At 43.2% G+C, this 15765-nt stretch overlaps 1 protein-coding gene across 6 annotated transcripts in view; it reads left to right on the top strand.

The window, feature by feature from the left end:
* Positions 1-15765, top strand: part of RARB (retinoic acid receptor beta) — a 346244-nt gene that overhangs the window by 293916 nt on the left and 36563 nt on the right. For all 6 annotated transcript variants that reach the window (XM_075418996.1, XM_075418995.1, XM_009938783.2 and 3 more), the window contains one exon: positions 4154-4295. In XM_075418996.1, the coding sequence (XP_075275111.1) occupies positions 4154-4295 (142 nt within the window). The remainder of the gene's footprint in view (positions 1-4153; positions 4296-15765) is intronic.

The raw sequence follows: 15765 nt of genomic DNA, 5'->3' as shown, positions 1-15765 counted from the left end.
AATGTTTGTCCAAAAAGCTCTGCATAAAGGATGCCAATAAAAGCAGCTCAGAAGGACGGAATTAATGCAAAAGTGTGGTTTCTGCAAAGCTTTGTTTGTCTTCACTAAAATAAAAACACAAGATCCATGTTGCTTTCATAAGTTGTGGATAAAAGAAATAGTAGAGCAAATCACTGTTCCTGATAGGCCTTGAGTAGTTTCCTCTGCTTTAAATTCAAGTACTTTGTAGCTGCTATCAAAACCAATTATGTATGACAGTAATGCTTTATGTCTTACAGAATGTTTTTTTTGTATATTCATAAGGCAGTTTAAATTACAAAGAAAGAATCATTTGTGCTTGGTTTTGGCACAGGAGTGTTTCATCTCCCATCACAGGGTGTTAATTTGGATGGGATGCTAGAATATTTGCATAAAAAATTGCTCGTGTAAATATTCAGCCAAACAGATTCCTGTTGAGGTGAATGTATTACAGTAAGTAGTAGCTTTTCCAGGAGTCAGGAGGCAGTAGAAGTTGGTGAGTTTATAAGCGGTGGTGGTTTGCTGTCTCTGAAGTTTCTGACAACTTCTTAAGGTTAGGTCTCATTCAGATTTTCTTGGTTTTTGAAGAAACTGTTGGGGTTGTGCGATCAGATGGAAGTCATATGACAAAAAGCACTTGGAGGAAGACTTAAGCTTGCTTCTAACTTCACTGTTTGTAGTAAACAGGCCAGCGTGTGATACCTGTACTATCTGGAACCCAGCCTTGAAATGGTTTACATGTCCTTTGCTGTTTAACCGGGCAGCAAGCACCCGCTCTGCCCATCTCCATGTCCTGCAGGGTTTTCTCTTGCTGCAGAGCTGCAGGTAACCAGAGCAGGTGATGTCCAAACCCCTGCAGAGGGACAGACGGGATGCTGTCTGGGGTTTTTAGCCCAATGTCAGGGTTGGGAAGCATTTCTGGGCATGACCCTGCTTGCAGTGCTACCCAGAAGTTGGGGCTTCTGAACCACGCTTGCGGAGGCAGCTGGAGAAGCCCAGCCAAGTGCTCCTCGCCCTCTGGTGCCTGAGCTCCTGTCACTCCCTCTGTGATGTCTTCTGGTTCAGGGTTTGTATGCAAAAAAATTAAATAATGTTTACAGTCTAGGCATTTTTCTTAGTACGTCTCCAGAGGAAATTTTAAAGAGCAAATCTTTTCAGTGATGTATTGCTGGAGTTTTAAAACGAGCTTGCCACAAATCTTAGTAGAAATGGTGTCCCGGTGTTGTCTTAGGGAAGAGTGCCTGGGGAGCAGGCACTAACATGTTGTTGGGAAACAGGTCCTTAGTTTTCAGCAGCACCACATTATTCCTTTTTTCACCTGAATATTTTACGGAAATAAGTTCATTTTTCTTTCGGTTTTGTGAGTTAACTCCAGGAAGAAAATCAAATACAGGTGTTAAAAAGTAATTTGTAAAACAGCAATCTAAGCTTCCACAGTTAATGTCCTAATCTGTATCTTTCACTCTGTGTAGGACATTGCCTGCGGGGGTTAGACTGTTGAAGAAACCATCTTCATTTCAACCTGGGGATCTGCTTTTTCTGAGTTTGTTCTTCTTAAGCCTTTTGTATTAGTAATGAGTTCATGAATGCTTTATACTTGATGTCTGCAGAAGTTGGATCACCTTTTTCTGTTGGGCTGTGTGGTCATCGTAGTATGGTGAGGGCTGAGACGACCTCCTCTGCTTTCCTTCCTGATGGGCTGTAATTAAACCCCAGGATAAAAGGATGCAGAACCTGTGTCTAAATGTCAGAACAACGGATCAATCAGTGGTTGCCATTAGCTACTGGTTATATTTTGGTGATGTACAGGTATATTTGGAGGAGGCTGTTTCCTCTTTTCCCTGTCTTGGGTGACACTTTAGACGCTCATATTTCGTTTCAAGTAGTGCCGGGTCAGTAAACCAGAAGTCTCTTGATCATGGATGCACGGCAGCCTCTTCCCCAAACCACACGCAGACAAAGAGGAGGCTTTGGAGGTTGTTTTTTTTTTTTAAATTACTGTAGTTGTTCAGCATGGTGAGACAGTTGCTGCACAAGAGGGTCATTTTTCTTCATTTGGACCATTTCATTTGGGCCAACCTGTCCGGCTGGTGGCAAGGGAGTTATTCCATAGGTGCCTGTGGGTGCTTGTTTACACACAGCACTGGATTAAGCTGGGGTGGCTGTGGGGGAAGCTACCAGTCTTGGCTTCCCCTGTCTCTTTCCAACTGAAAAATGGTGACCGAATAAGCCATATAGAGACCCTTGAACCAGCAGGGTTCACAATTTCTGTCTGTTGTATTAAACTGAAATAGATGCTATGGACTCCTCACTGTTCCAGTTAGCATTGTCAGCAATTACTGTAGAGCTGGGCATAGCAATTAGGGGACTATCAAAGCAAGAAAGTAGTAAGTGAATATTACTGTAAATTTTCTCCTCAGTAAGTAAACAAATGTACACACGCTTGCCATACTTTCCATTGCAAAGATTCGAGCAGTGTTGTTGATCGAAGTGTGGAATATAAAATAGCAATGTTATTGATAACTTAAACGGTTTTAATTGTCTAAACAAATAGCTTTAAATTCTTACTTTGTGTCCACTAGCTTAAGGAAAAGAAAGAAATGAAGAGGTTTTATTTACCTCTTTGATGGCAGTATAAGGCATCTTCTAAACCAGAGGAGCTAACCTCAGGATGAAGCTTGCCTGTGCAAGAGCTGCAGAAAACTATTGCCAGGGGTTATGTGATTAAGGAGGCATTTTAGCTCTGACTGAATTTGAGTTATTTTCATAACATTAGCATCTATAGCATGTTGGGTGTGCGAGGAATTTATGACCAGCCCTTACTGATTGTGCCTGCCCTACCACTCCCTGATCATATGGCCAGAAACTCGCCCAGTCGACTCTGGACGATAGGATTTTTGGCTTTTGAGCTACTCGCCTGTCTCAGTGAGTGCTTCTAGGAGACCCAATTTTATAGCTTACCATGACTGCATCTTTAGACAAATGCATTGTGGGCGCAGAGCTATCGTCTGTGGCATCAAGTTGACCGCTTTCCTGTAGGGTGTAAACCTGTGGCTGGTTGAAGAGTTTTAACCTCTCAAGTCCTCCAACAAATATTAAATCACTAACTGTTCTTCCATAATGCTACAGTGTTGACTGAGATTTGACCCTGGTGCTTGCTGAAATGATTTTCAAAATGTGAGTGAGAAGGTTAAATAGTCCTGTCAAATTTCCAAACGTCTGTTGCAAAAATACTTTCACTGAATATCTGTGGGTTGAGCTCTAAAATGCTTAAAATAATCCTTTTTTCTTCGTTATTATATGATATTATCTAAAGCTTGATTTTTAATTCAGATAAAGAAATTAACTTGTTTTTTGCCTTTTTTTCCGTGCCAGCTAACCTTGCCATTTATGGCTGGTTTTCTCTCTTTTACTTGCCAAATGAGGAATCCAGTCAAATCGTATTCCTTAAGTACAAACCAGACCTCTAGTTCTCTTTAATTTCTGTTCAAGATCATTGTAATTACTTGATTATTTTCACAGCTGTATCTGAATAAGAAAAAAAATGCTGTAATTGGCAACTTTTACAAGTTCACAACTCAATAACCTGATGCTGGAACTCTTCCACCTGCAGAAGCCTCATTAATTGCTGTAGGAGTTCCAGCAGCTAAGAGATCTGGGTTTCAAATTATTTCTGTTTTTACGTGCAGCTTTCGCACTAGAGAATCTCTGCAGTAACAAAAATAGACGGGACCTTTAGGCTGAGCGAGGCTGTTGGTTGTTGGATGAGCGTTTGGCTTCCAAGTGGATCTGTTAGGAAGGCTGTTGTTTACCCGACTCATTACTATATCCATAAGCCCAAACCATTTTTATTTCAGCTTTTTTGTAAAATCTAGGACTTCATTTCCTGAATGCTGTTACTAGTTCTAGTTTTGTTTATTTTGGACTTAAGTAACATTATTTAATTAGTTTTTATTTAAGAGATGAGTCTTATGTTGCAAGAAACAGTACTAAATTATAATAAGACTGAGTCTTTAAAGATGCCATACACCAGCTGTAACTTTAAATTTATTTTGTTATTTTAAAGCAATGTTAGTGCCTGTCTCTAAGGGTTATGGGAAGCTCAATAGTTTATTTCTTTTTTTCTTGATTCCAGGGCTTTTTCCGCAGGAGTATCCAGAAGAACATGGTTTACACATGTCACAGAGATAAAAACTGTGTTATCAACAAAGTTACCAGAAATCGCTGCCAGTACTGCAGACTACAGAAGTGCTTTGAAGTGGGAATGTCCAAAGAATGTAAGTTATCTTCGGAGACAATTTATTGTTTGTCATATCCTACATATATGTGGCAGTCCCAAGGGAGAAAAATATTAAGCAATTATGTGATTTCGTTAATATGCAGAGAAAGGAGTATGAATTTTACACACAACTTCAGACCTGTACTTTGCGAACTTCCGAGTCCTTGAGTTTGCAGCCTAAATGCCGTCAGTTAAGAACTTTGAGCGCAACGCACTGCCTGTGCGACGTGGCCAGCCTGCACGGATGTGAGAACGACCAAGTCAGTAATTTCACCAGGTTTCCTAAAAGAATAAAAGCACAGATGACCTCCTTCAAGATTGGATTATCTCCCTTCTGCTCTAGAAATGGCTTCTCGGGGCAAGGGCATAAGGGGAACAGCTGCTTAAGCTCAGTTTCAGTCCTCCCTCTGCCTTGCAGACCGGCTCACGGCTTTGCTGGGCTTGGTGTCAGCCAGTGCTGAGGTTTCACAAGGGCTTCCTGATGGTGCGGCAGGCAGCAGCCTGCTTCAGCCTCGCACCTTCTCCCTCGTGCCAGTGCAGGTGCTTGTGCCAGTGGTTCTTCTTTTAGTGATGGTGCCAGTTTGTGCCAGTTTACAAAGCTGATGGTACAACGGCCTTCAGTCTGGGTTGGAACCTCTCTGAAAGGTGCAACAAGCTGGCAAAGCCTCTTCTCAGCCTGCAAAGCCGGTAAATCTGACTATGGAAAAGTGCTGCCACGCGCACAGAAAACACAAAGGATTTTCCTTTGGTTCTCTTCTAGAAATCTCTAGTTTGCCCTTTAAATTAACGTTTTAAAATACTTAGGTAGAAATCTGTGATTTTTCTCTTTTTCCAGTTTATTGATATCCCTGTCAAGCATGAAAATTTAGCTACAAAAGCCATTCTCAAATCCCTAAGGGATAATGCTTCTAAAGCTTTCTCATTTTTGATTGGAGTGATTGCAGTAACAAAAAAAGTCTTTGCTGCAGTGATTTGTTTGGTTGTTGAGAGTTTTTACCTCTGTCAGTGATGTTCCTGATTTCAGTAGGTCAATTCCAATAATAAACACTGCAGCAATTTGCAGCGTGTGCATGAGAGAGAGGGAAAAATTGCCCAGCACCGCTTCTTTACTTGAATTCAACCACTGGAGTTCCTTGGCAAGACCTAAGGACCAGAGGAAAAAAAAATTACACCGATGAGACATATGACTGAACTGTGGCTTAAATCAGTTCTCATCCTCAAGCATTTCTCCTTCCTGAATTGTGTGGGACTTCCCAGTAGTTCCCGTCTCTGTACTTGGGCAGGAGCCAAAGAGGTCCCGAAGTCACACTGGTCCCTCCTGGTTGCATCCTATTTCTCTCTCCCACCCTCTCCTTCCTCTCCTCTCAGAGGAAGAGCGTTGAGGAGCAGAGGAAGAACCGGATGCATCTTTAGGACCACTTTGCAGTGTTTCCAACTCCTTGTCATGGAAACCTGAAGTTACGGTTATTCAAAAGGGCCAACAACAAATTTCAAGCAACTAGGGGAGCTAGAAGGTCTTAGGATTTCTATGATTTTGCTGTCCTTGTTGGGTGTTCTAGTTTTCTCTTGTGCCTGAAGTGCACTTATCTATACTTACGTATAGATTTACTGGAGTGGAGACCTTGATGGGAGTAAAGGAGAAGGTAGGCTGGATAAGAAGGCACGCAAAGATGTAAGATTGAATGAGGGTTTTATTGATACGTATTTGACCGCATGTATCTGTGCACATGAAGCTTTTTTGCTTGATAAAAACAGTATGAGGCAGTTTGGAAGAGAAGAAAAAACACTTTTCTCACCTGAGGGCTTGTTGATCTTGAATTCTGAGGGATTTTACTGCTGACGTGAAGTAGTAATCTTATTAAATGCTGTAATGTCACATCAGAGTAGGTTTTGGAAATACCAGTAGTCTTTCTAACATCTTAACCAAAGTTCCTTAGGGTAAAGTATAAAGACTTACTGCCTTTTAGGTGACAGGTTGCTTTCTCCCATAGGGTAGCTGGAGCTTTGCCAACAAGAATGAAGGTTTTGCTCTGCCTGTTTCCTTGGGTGAACTGAGTGAAATTGCCCTTTGGCGGCTGCCTTTGTCTCAAACCACTGCAGGCCCTTGAAAGGAGGATAGCAGGTTGGAAGGGGAACAGAGGATACTGGGGAGAAGTGAGGGATGTCCTCTGGCTGCATTTCTGTAGAAGGCCTTTGCAAAGGAATAGAGAAATTATTTTAAATGTCATCAGTTTGAGTGCAGTGTGTCTTTGGTTTAAGAACTAAGTCTGAAGTGATTCCGTGTTATCCCTTCGTAAACAGGAACTTTTCATCTCTTAAGAGATTTGAAAAACTATTTTCTTATCTGACCTTCTTTTGTACATGTCTCCAGGTTTCAACTCCTTTTCTTTAGAAGTTTAAGTAAACAAAGGCACGTTACTCAGTGGGCTTTTTCTTAGCAGGCAGAGGTTTTTCTTTTCCCCCAGTACCTTATTCACCTTTTGTTTTTCTGTCTTGGTACAGTCCTGTTACATTGTAATGTTAAAGTCGCAAAGAGAGGACAGAAAAAATTATCAGAGAGATCTCATAGGGAAACAAACCTACAGTGCTCAAACCAGTCGCAAATGGGGAAGGTAATCACGGTGGGCAGCTGCAAATAGGAACAGCAAGGTCTGTTCCCAGGAGCTAAGGAGGAATAAATGCAGAATTTCAGTATAGAGAATAATCTGTCCTTAAACTCTGCAGTCCTGTGTTTATTTGTTCTGCCTTTAAAGGGCATGCAAAAGTACTTGCATATGCGACTCCTTTGGAGTTTAATGAGCGTTACACACAAACATCAGAGATGAGAACTGGCTGCCCAGCCAGTGTGGTAAGTAAGGTTTTTAGAATGGAGGTACAGTGTTTTGGAATAGAAGAGGTACCGAGCATTTCTTATATGCTTTTATCTTGTTTTAGAGAATGAAGTGAGATGAGGAAGGAATGTGCCAAATTTGCATTTCTTTATGGGTTGTTTTGGTCGCGTAGGGGAAAATAGTTATCTTCGACCCCATGTTAGTCCCCGGATCTGATCAAGAGAGGTCAATAACAAGTCTGCCTCCAGGGCAGGAGTGGAGCTGTTTGCCTTGTGATGATATCTGCAGGGCCCGCTGAAACTGGATCCCACCAGTGTAGGGACTGTCTTTCATTGTGTGGTTGCTGTGGCAAGAAGTTTGTGCTGCAAATAGACAAGACAAATAGACAAGACAAAGGGTGTGAGGGGAAACAATGTAGTGATGACTGTCTTATCATCCTGTAACAGGGCAAAACACAGCATGAAATAAAGCCCTGCTGTCTTTCATCGGATCCCCCTCCTTCAGAAACTCCTGAGCTTGTGTCCCTGCAACCTGGGCTGCCGCTCTCGGTGTAAGAGCCTGGAGGCAGCCCCTCCACCAGCAGTGAATCGGGCTTTGGGTTTGTTGTGTGGCCATCCCAGGTCAGTTCATGTGTGGGTGCTCGGGAGTGTGCAGGTGCAGCTGAGGCTCTGCTCCCCACTCCAGACTGTTTCTGTCCTTCCTAGCTTTCCAGCCTGTTAATTTTTTTAATTACCGTGTAGAGACAAATGATGGTCACACAGGATTCTTTTTTTTTTTATTTTCTTTCCCACTGCTGCTGAAGTGAGAAGGCTACTAAGGCTGACAGTGGCTCATTATGTGATGGAGAGCCTTAGGAAGCTAACCTTTGCCCTTCTATTACGTGATCCCTCAGCTGATGTTGAAGCACCATCCTTGGCCTGACCCCAGGTGTCAGCAAGAAGCACACTGTTGCCTGGATGCAGGGACCGAGGTCCAGGGGAGCTGGCGAGGGGTCACGCGTACGGCCCTGCCTCCCGCAGTGAAGGGAGCGCGCGGGGAGCTGGGCAAAACTCTCCAGCAATGACAGGGTCTCTGAAGCAGGGCGCTGGAACCTATGCTCTGTAAGTTGAGGCCTGCCCTGAAAGAAAACCTCAACCGGGTTTATTGCAGGGTACAAGGGGGAGGAAGATGGAGCTTCTGTCTGCCACAGCTGCTCGGCTTAGCCCAGCAGCTCTCCCGCTTCCATCCTCTTTTATAACATTTGCAGGCTGTCGCTGTGCTGGATGATCTTCCGGGTCCCCCTCAGACACGCACCCAGCCCACGCACCGGGGGTGTGATGCAGAGAAGCCCTCCATCTTGTCATAAGCCTCGTCTGCAGTGAGCTCTAATAGAGCAAAATTATGTTTATAAAGGCACAGAATTATTGTTCCAGATTGCTTCAGTGCACTGAAGCAATGTTCAGATTTGTAAATCTGCTTACAATTAAACTCCCTGGAGGGAGAGAAGGAGGAAGGGAGGGAATGCAGGGGAATTACCATGAAGTGGAGAGAATCCAGTTTTTGTGCTCCGTATTTGTTTTTTAAACTTGCACAGAAATGTCTGTTACTCTCTGTCACAGACTTCAAAGTCTTACAGTATTTAAATGTTCGTGCTTCTCGGAACATATGATTACATTCTGCTGCTGAAGAATAGAATGAATTGATTTACTTATTTTAATTCTGGTATAAATTGGCAACTAGGAAACATCAACTTCAAGAACCGTAATGTTTGTATTTTTTATTTCTGCTTCATTTTTCTTTCAGAATCCTCGGCGAAGCATGATTCCATCTCTAGTGACTGGTTAAGCAGAGGGCTAGTCGGTGTAGTTGCGTTTGAGAAGTTCACGCAGATTTCACTGATGTAAACTTTAAAGTGAATTTATTAGAATGCATGAAATCTTTGTTTAGACCCTTTTACCCCACACTAAAGTGGGTTTTTGTTCTTTCTAGCCAGCAGTAAGCATTGGGTTTAAGAATTGCTTCTGCTTTGCTACAGGCTAGATTTTTAACTAGATGCCTAAATACCACATAGTGGCTGGGGGCTTGTTCAAAAATTCCAGCGTGGTTGCCTCGCCTGCTGACTCCTGACTCGCCTGGCTTTCTCGAGAGGCACGAGCTAAATATCAGAGTGGAAATCACAAAACCCTGAGTTCTGTTCTAGGACTAATTCCTCTTTCAAATCAGTACGAGCTGATTAGACTAGTTTTCCTGTCTCGAGAGGTGAAAATGATGAGTCTTTTTACAGGGGCTGGGAGACATTGTATTATAAGTGTTTTGAAGATGAAAGATGTGGACTGTGAAAATACCAATGAAATTAAGAATTTCAGTATACAGATAGTGAGGAAACAGTGAGCAAGCCATGGAGATCACAGATTTTTCATTTTTTTTTGTAAAGGTTGGATTGGGAGGTTTTTTCAGTTACTGATCAGATAGGAATGCATGTATTTATTTTTTCAGGCTAAGAAATTGGGAACTTTTAGAAGTTGACGCCAAATGCTTGGTACCACTGATGGAGAGATTTTTTTAAGATGAGAGCGAAGCCAATGTGAAAGGTCTTCCTGCTACAAAAACCACAGTTGTCTGGTGTCAGTCTGTCCTCTGCCAGAGATAATGCACACTTTGTTGTGCTGGGTGGCTGAAATTATATACAATCAAAATTCTCTTGTAGAGAACGGAGTTATACTCATTGTGTGTTGTTTCCCATGGTTAAACAAACATCTCTTTGCTTTTCACGTGGATTTGGTGTCTTCAAAGAAGCAGATCTGCTTTGCTTTTCTCCTTTTGGGGTCTGACACTTTTGTATTTTAGCCTGTTCCCCTGATTTTGCATGGTTTTCACTTGCCAGCTTTAAATGTTTAAAGGAGCAACTTAGATTGAATGTTATTATTCATAATTTACTCTGTTCTGTGAAGATGGTTATGTAATAGCAGTAATTGCATCAACTCACCTAATGAGCTTTCCCTCCAGTGCCATGTACAGCAGATTAATAGCCCATGAATTCATTTGCAGCTCGTTGTGTTTCAGAAAAGTATTTCAGGCAGCAATTAATAAGCTTCTAAAGAAAATAACATAAAAAATGATTTTTTTTATTATGTTAACTCTCCAGCTGAACAATTTATTGGCACCTTTCATGATGCGGCTAAGTAAATTCTCTCCTAATTCCTCAAGCAGAGCGTGATTAGTGAACCCTGCTCAGCTCAAAACTGTTTGGTAATTAGTCTGATCTTTATATCCTGAAATGTTAGGGATAAGTATGAATAGTGTCCTAAGGTTCTCTTGTTCTTCTGTTCATTGCCTTTCAGGCATTACGCAAATAGCTGTAACTTTAAACTATAACACACTAGTGCAGCACGTATTCCCTCCCCCCCCCTTTCTTGCGTAGCAAACCCATAATTGTGCAAGCTAAGAACTGAAGACCCTGGCCAATAAACAACCCCTGGCACCGTTTCTGTGCTGTTTGTTGTCGGCTCCAGCGTCCCGTACCTCCCAAGTGGTGGGACTGAGCCCGGAGCAGGGACCCAGGGCGGGTCAGGGGGTGCTGCTGCCCTGTGGGAAGATAAAGCGAGGGTCGAATCCCACTGGGGAGGATGATGCTGGAAGAAGGGCACAGAGAGGGAGGAGAGAGCAGGGAGAATCCTGTGTTTCACAGCATAAAAGGGAATGAGGTGGTTGAACCCAATGGGAGAAGAGCAGCAGTGAGATGCCAGGGCCACCTCCGTGGGGGAAGTGTCTGGGGCAAGGGGGAGACACCATTGCGTGTGGCCAGTCTTGCCAGGTTGCCCTAGAATTACTCTTTCCGTGCTTTTTTTTTGTTGTTGTTAATTGAATGTCTTTATCAAGTTTTTCATGTTTTACATCATTTCTTTTTTCAGTTATCCTCCCACCCCCCCACCCAATCCAAAAGCAATGCTAGGCCTTGGCTTGTCCTTAAAAGTAGTAAAATATATATATTTTAAAACCTTTCCCCGCATTCTGGGCTCTTGAGGACTGAGTACGCATAAAGGGAATTCCTTCAATAAGCTCATACAGAGATTGATTACATGTCCTCAGCTGGAAGTTACATTAAGACTTATTCACTGAGGTATAGCTACCGTGGTGAACTTTTCATCGCTCTCTGCTGTCTCTATGACAACACAGATCCTGGCAGAAGTTACCAGGGCTCATGTACTCTCTGCAGCCTTTGTCTGGATCCATCAATCCTCGTCCTCGGCAACTGTAAATGTGTGCCTTTCTTACGTTTTTGCTTAACAAGGTGTTTTATTAATAACTTTAGAAGTGCCACAACTTTATGCTAATCGTTTGTGCTGTGGTACCTGAACATGCTCTAAAAGAGATGTGCTTTAAGAAAGGAAGAAGTGTCAATTAGGTATTAGTGGACTTTCTGAATGCCTCTTGATCTTGTCCTGTGGAAGAAATTCAGTTGAATGGCAAAGAGCCCTTGTATGAGTAACTTTTCTTTCAGTATTAGTGAAACTTGGAGATAACTAGAGCCAGTGAAAGTGTGATGCACGTACAGTCTAATTTCTGCTTACACCTGCAGCACACTCAGGAGAAGTAGGTGTTACTCTTCAGCAGCTCTAGCAAAGTCCCCAGACTTGGTTGAACTCTTTCTTGTTTTAAGGGAGCTCATTTTGTCAGAACCCACGGAGTGGCTGATGCCTGTCTGTTGATGCTAGCGGCTCAGGTTTCCATGGTGGTCCAGCTATGTGTCACCTCCTCTGGAGATCCGGCTCTCCCGTGAGGACAGTTAGTGACACCGACACAGGCGGACCTTCCCGTTTTTTCATTTCACACCTTTAGGTTTTTTGAGGGATCGTCATGTGCTTTGTTCAATCAGTTTCCCAGTAAAAGGCATTTTGGGCAGATGTCTCGTACAAAGTCGCTTCTTAGCATAGATCTGATTGTTTGTGTGGCCTTTTTCTGTCATTGCTTGTCCCCCACTTCAGTTTCGGGGTGTACGTGGGGGAGTTACATCATCATTCCAGATCGTACATGTAAAGAGACTGGCTCTAGTCATTCGTGTTGCCATTGCAGGTAGCCTTTGCCGCTTCCGGAGTTCAGTATCCCAACTGCTTTCACGGCAGGCAAAGCCCTGGGTTATCCTGTGTGCCTTGTGCCATGCTGGGCAATGCTGCTGTAAGAGCAGATGGGAAAGCTGGAGGTAGCCTGTCCCTGTCCGGGCCATGCGCTCCGAAGCACGGGGCTGAGGCCACGCTTGCTTGGTCATGCAGACATAACTGCTGAGACCCCAATCCCATGACCTCAAAAGCTTTGTTTCAGAGCTTCTATTCTTCCTTTATGCACTCAGTTCACTGCTTCGTATTCCTCATTCGGATCATTTTCTTGTTCGGGGGCACGGGGCATCTTTGATGCATCTCTTTCTCCTAATTGCCATTGCACCATGCAGGTTGTGCTTTCTGTACTGGCACCTTGTGGTTTCTGTGTTATCTGCTTTCCTCCCTTTGAATGCTTTTTTTTTTATTTTGGGATGTTGAATCTGAAGGATGGAGAAACGTCGACGAGATAAATATCAGTCTGGGAACGAGCAAATTGCCAGTGTCCTGGGCCTTGAAGCTAAAAGTGGCTTATTTGGTTGTCAGGCCAACCTGAAAATGTTATCTACAGTAGCTAAGGTTCATGAGAAATGCAGTAAATTGTTCCCAAGAGTTCTGGGTAGTCTGAGCTGCAGCAGCCCAAAAGTGCTTGAAGGAGTTGGTATCAGAGGAGGCCTGTATTTGGTCCTTCCCCTTTGAAGAAGCACATGAGAGAAAGCGTCCATCTTCCTGAGGGTTTTGTATATCTGCAAACTTACTTCTTAATTTTTCCTGGTGATCACTTTACTGGAGATGGTCTTGCGTGGTATAGGTGCCTCTGCAGAAGGCAAAGAAACTAAGCTTGTGCTGGTCTCTCTGTGGAGAGCAACCCCCGTGTTGATGGCTTGGAAGACAGAAAGCAGACACTCAGAAACCAGTAAGCTCTCAAAGACGGTTTAGGAAGATCTCTTCATAAGGAGATGAGGCTCTTAGGGCTTGCTTTCATCCGCTGTATGAATTGTTATAGCGGAGGGAGTTTTCCGTTGCTGTGCCTGTGATAAGCCGGCTGACACGTTGCAGCTCCTCCTGCTGGGATGCTGGCCCTAGGACCGTGCTCTAAAAATAGCCTCAATTTGTTTTTAGTTTGACTTGGTATCACATGCTCAATTTAAAATACATCGGAACAGTTAATCTCCAGTTCTTCAGCGCTTGCGTGGAAAGTGTGCAGGACTTTTTAAAGTTAGGTGGCATACAGGCAGTAGAAATAACACCCTTTCTATCCTCACTTAAATAACACTCTGCTGCTAATACTATCAAAGGAAAAACAGTTCATAAGGCGTTGGGGTTTTTAATTTCCTTTGGCCCAGAGTGAGCAGAAACAGTTTTGCCCCATCTCACCTTACTCCAGTACTTGTTCACATGCTTGCATGTTTCTGAAAGCTCTTAAATTTTTAAATCTAGGTCTTATGAAAAGTCTGTCAATCGGACGACAGCTCTGAAAACTGACTTCAACAAGTTGTAGCTTAAAGCCCTACAGGCGGTGCCTGCGGCAGAGAAGCATTTAATCAGCTGTGGGATCGTATCCCAGTGCTGTGCATCCATAACCAGTTGCTTACTGTCAATAGAAACGGATTTGGTGAGTAAATGTGAGGAAATTATCTGACTTTTGGAGACATTTTACCTGAATTTCAGAGTTAAAGCTAAGTGGAATTCTTCCTTTCCCCTGGCAAAAAGTGCAACAGAAAGCAAACATGCTTTTAGTTGGATTACAGGCATGGTTAGTCATCTGACAGACAGTTTTAATGGAGTCAGAAAGACATGCTGGGGAAACATGCTGACCTACTTTTCTGTCTTTCCTTCATTCTTGCTTTAAACTTTTAAGCAAGTGAAATGTTAATTTAAAAACTCCCTGTAAAGTGAGATTTTGCAGACGGAGCTCATTCTGTAATTAATTTATTTACGCCTCTGCTTGGGGTATGATAGATGGTTTTGGTAACGGAATTTCATCAGGTTGTTTTTGTTTCTGTTAGGAAATTGGGTTACATCGGAGAAATCCGTGTGCTTCCCCCTTTCCAGGACAAAGCAATCGGCTTGAAGTTAATGAATGATTTAAGTCCAATCCTCTGAGGGGAGGACTTTACAAACCATTTAAAATGACAGACTAACAAAGCGTGTTACATTTGTATCGTTTTCAACGCATTATATTTTAAAACATTTTTCGTCTTTAAACTTGTGGGAAGAGGGTCTACTGGCAGATAACGTTGCACATTTTGCATTTGGGATTGTTTTTTCCCGTGTTAAGTAGGTCGATACTCCACCGTCAGTGTTTTCTTGGAGGCAGAACTAGGTGTATTTAAGCCTGGGAAACTCTTGCTATAAAACCTGAGACCCTGAAAAGAAAACACTAAATTACAACAAGAAATCTTAGCAGTGAGGGTGAATTAAACCGTCACAAACAGAAATAGTAAATGGAATGATACTGGAAGATAAGGGAAAGCTTTTTAAAACCCCTGCAGGTGTCACCGCTCCGTGTCCTCTAGCAGCGGGCACCCGTGCAATTCATCAGATGGCTGGGGGGTGCCAGGTCAGGGCCCCTCTCTCTCACGGGGAGGGGCTTTGCTCCCTGGGCAGCAGCAGGTCGTCTTGGTGAAGAGGCCACTGGGCGGTTGGAGGAGCAGGGAGAGGTCATCGTTCCTTGACTCGCTGGTCAATGCAGAGACTCCGTTTTCACCTGCTCTGTCTCCTCCCGTTTCCATCATTAGGAGGTTTCCCGCTGTCAGTCAGCCCTGGTGCAGTGGGTGCTGCTGCAAATCCTTTGCTTCCTCGCATCTCTCTTGGAAAAAAGTTCTGGTTTCTTTGGGTTTATTGTAACTCCGACCTAGCTGATTACAGTTTGTGTTATGGAGATAGTAAAACAATGTAAGAGAGGTGGAAAAAAAGGAAATTGACAGGATTTGGAGGAATTTATGGGGAATGGTATTATAATTTCACAGAATGCGTAAGTTACTTGTGCTCTTATGAAGCGTAGTACTTGCTTTCGTGTGTTGTGTGCTTTTAGAGGATGCGCCAGTGGCAGAGTAAAGATTGAAATTTATTTTTTATCATTTTAAAAATTAAGTATAAGATTTTTTTTTTGGCTAATATAAGAGAGTTTTTTCTATATCTCCGGAAGACTGAAATTGGCATTGCCCAGGTTTTAGCCGTTTTGTAACCTAGAGGCATCAGCCCAGGAAGACAGATCACCAGCAAATGGATGTCCTTACGTGAAGAGCTGCTGCACCTTATGTGTCCAGCATCCCTGACTGCACCGTAGCTGTGTGAGCTGCTCTTTACACACAAGCACTGTCTTCCCCCTGTTTTGCTTGCCACAGCACTCCTTCTCCGTGACCCATGGCACCATTTATTTTGATTCTATCAGAGAGGCAGTGGGGAAGAGCCACTCAAAAAAGTGTCACTTCTGAAATTTTTTCAAGGTTTTTTTTTCTGATACAGAAGAGCCATTGATACTGGAAGATGGAGCATTAGAGTTAGTGAAGCTTGAGTTGCTCTTCTAACGATTCCGGCCTGCCTCTGTCGGGCAGGGAGC

This window comes from Opisthocomus hoazin, chromosome 4, assembly GCF_030867145.1.
Source record: "Opisthocomus hoazin isolate bOpiHoa1 chromosome 4, bOpiHoa1.hap1, whole genome shotgun sequence".
NCBI lineage: Eukaryota > Metazoa > Chordata > Aves > Opisthocomiformes > Opisthocomidae > Opisthocomus > Opisthocomus hoazin.
This window is presented reverse-complemented; position numbering and strand designations above follow the sequence as displayed.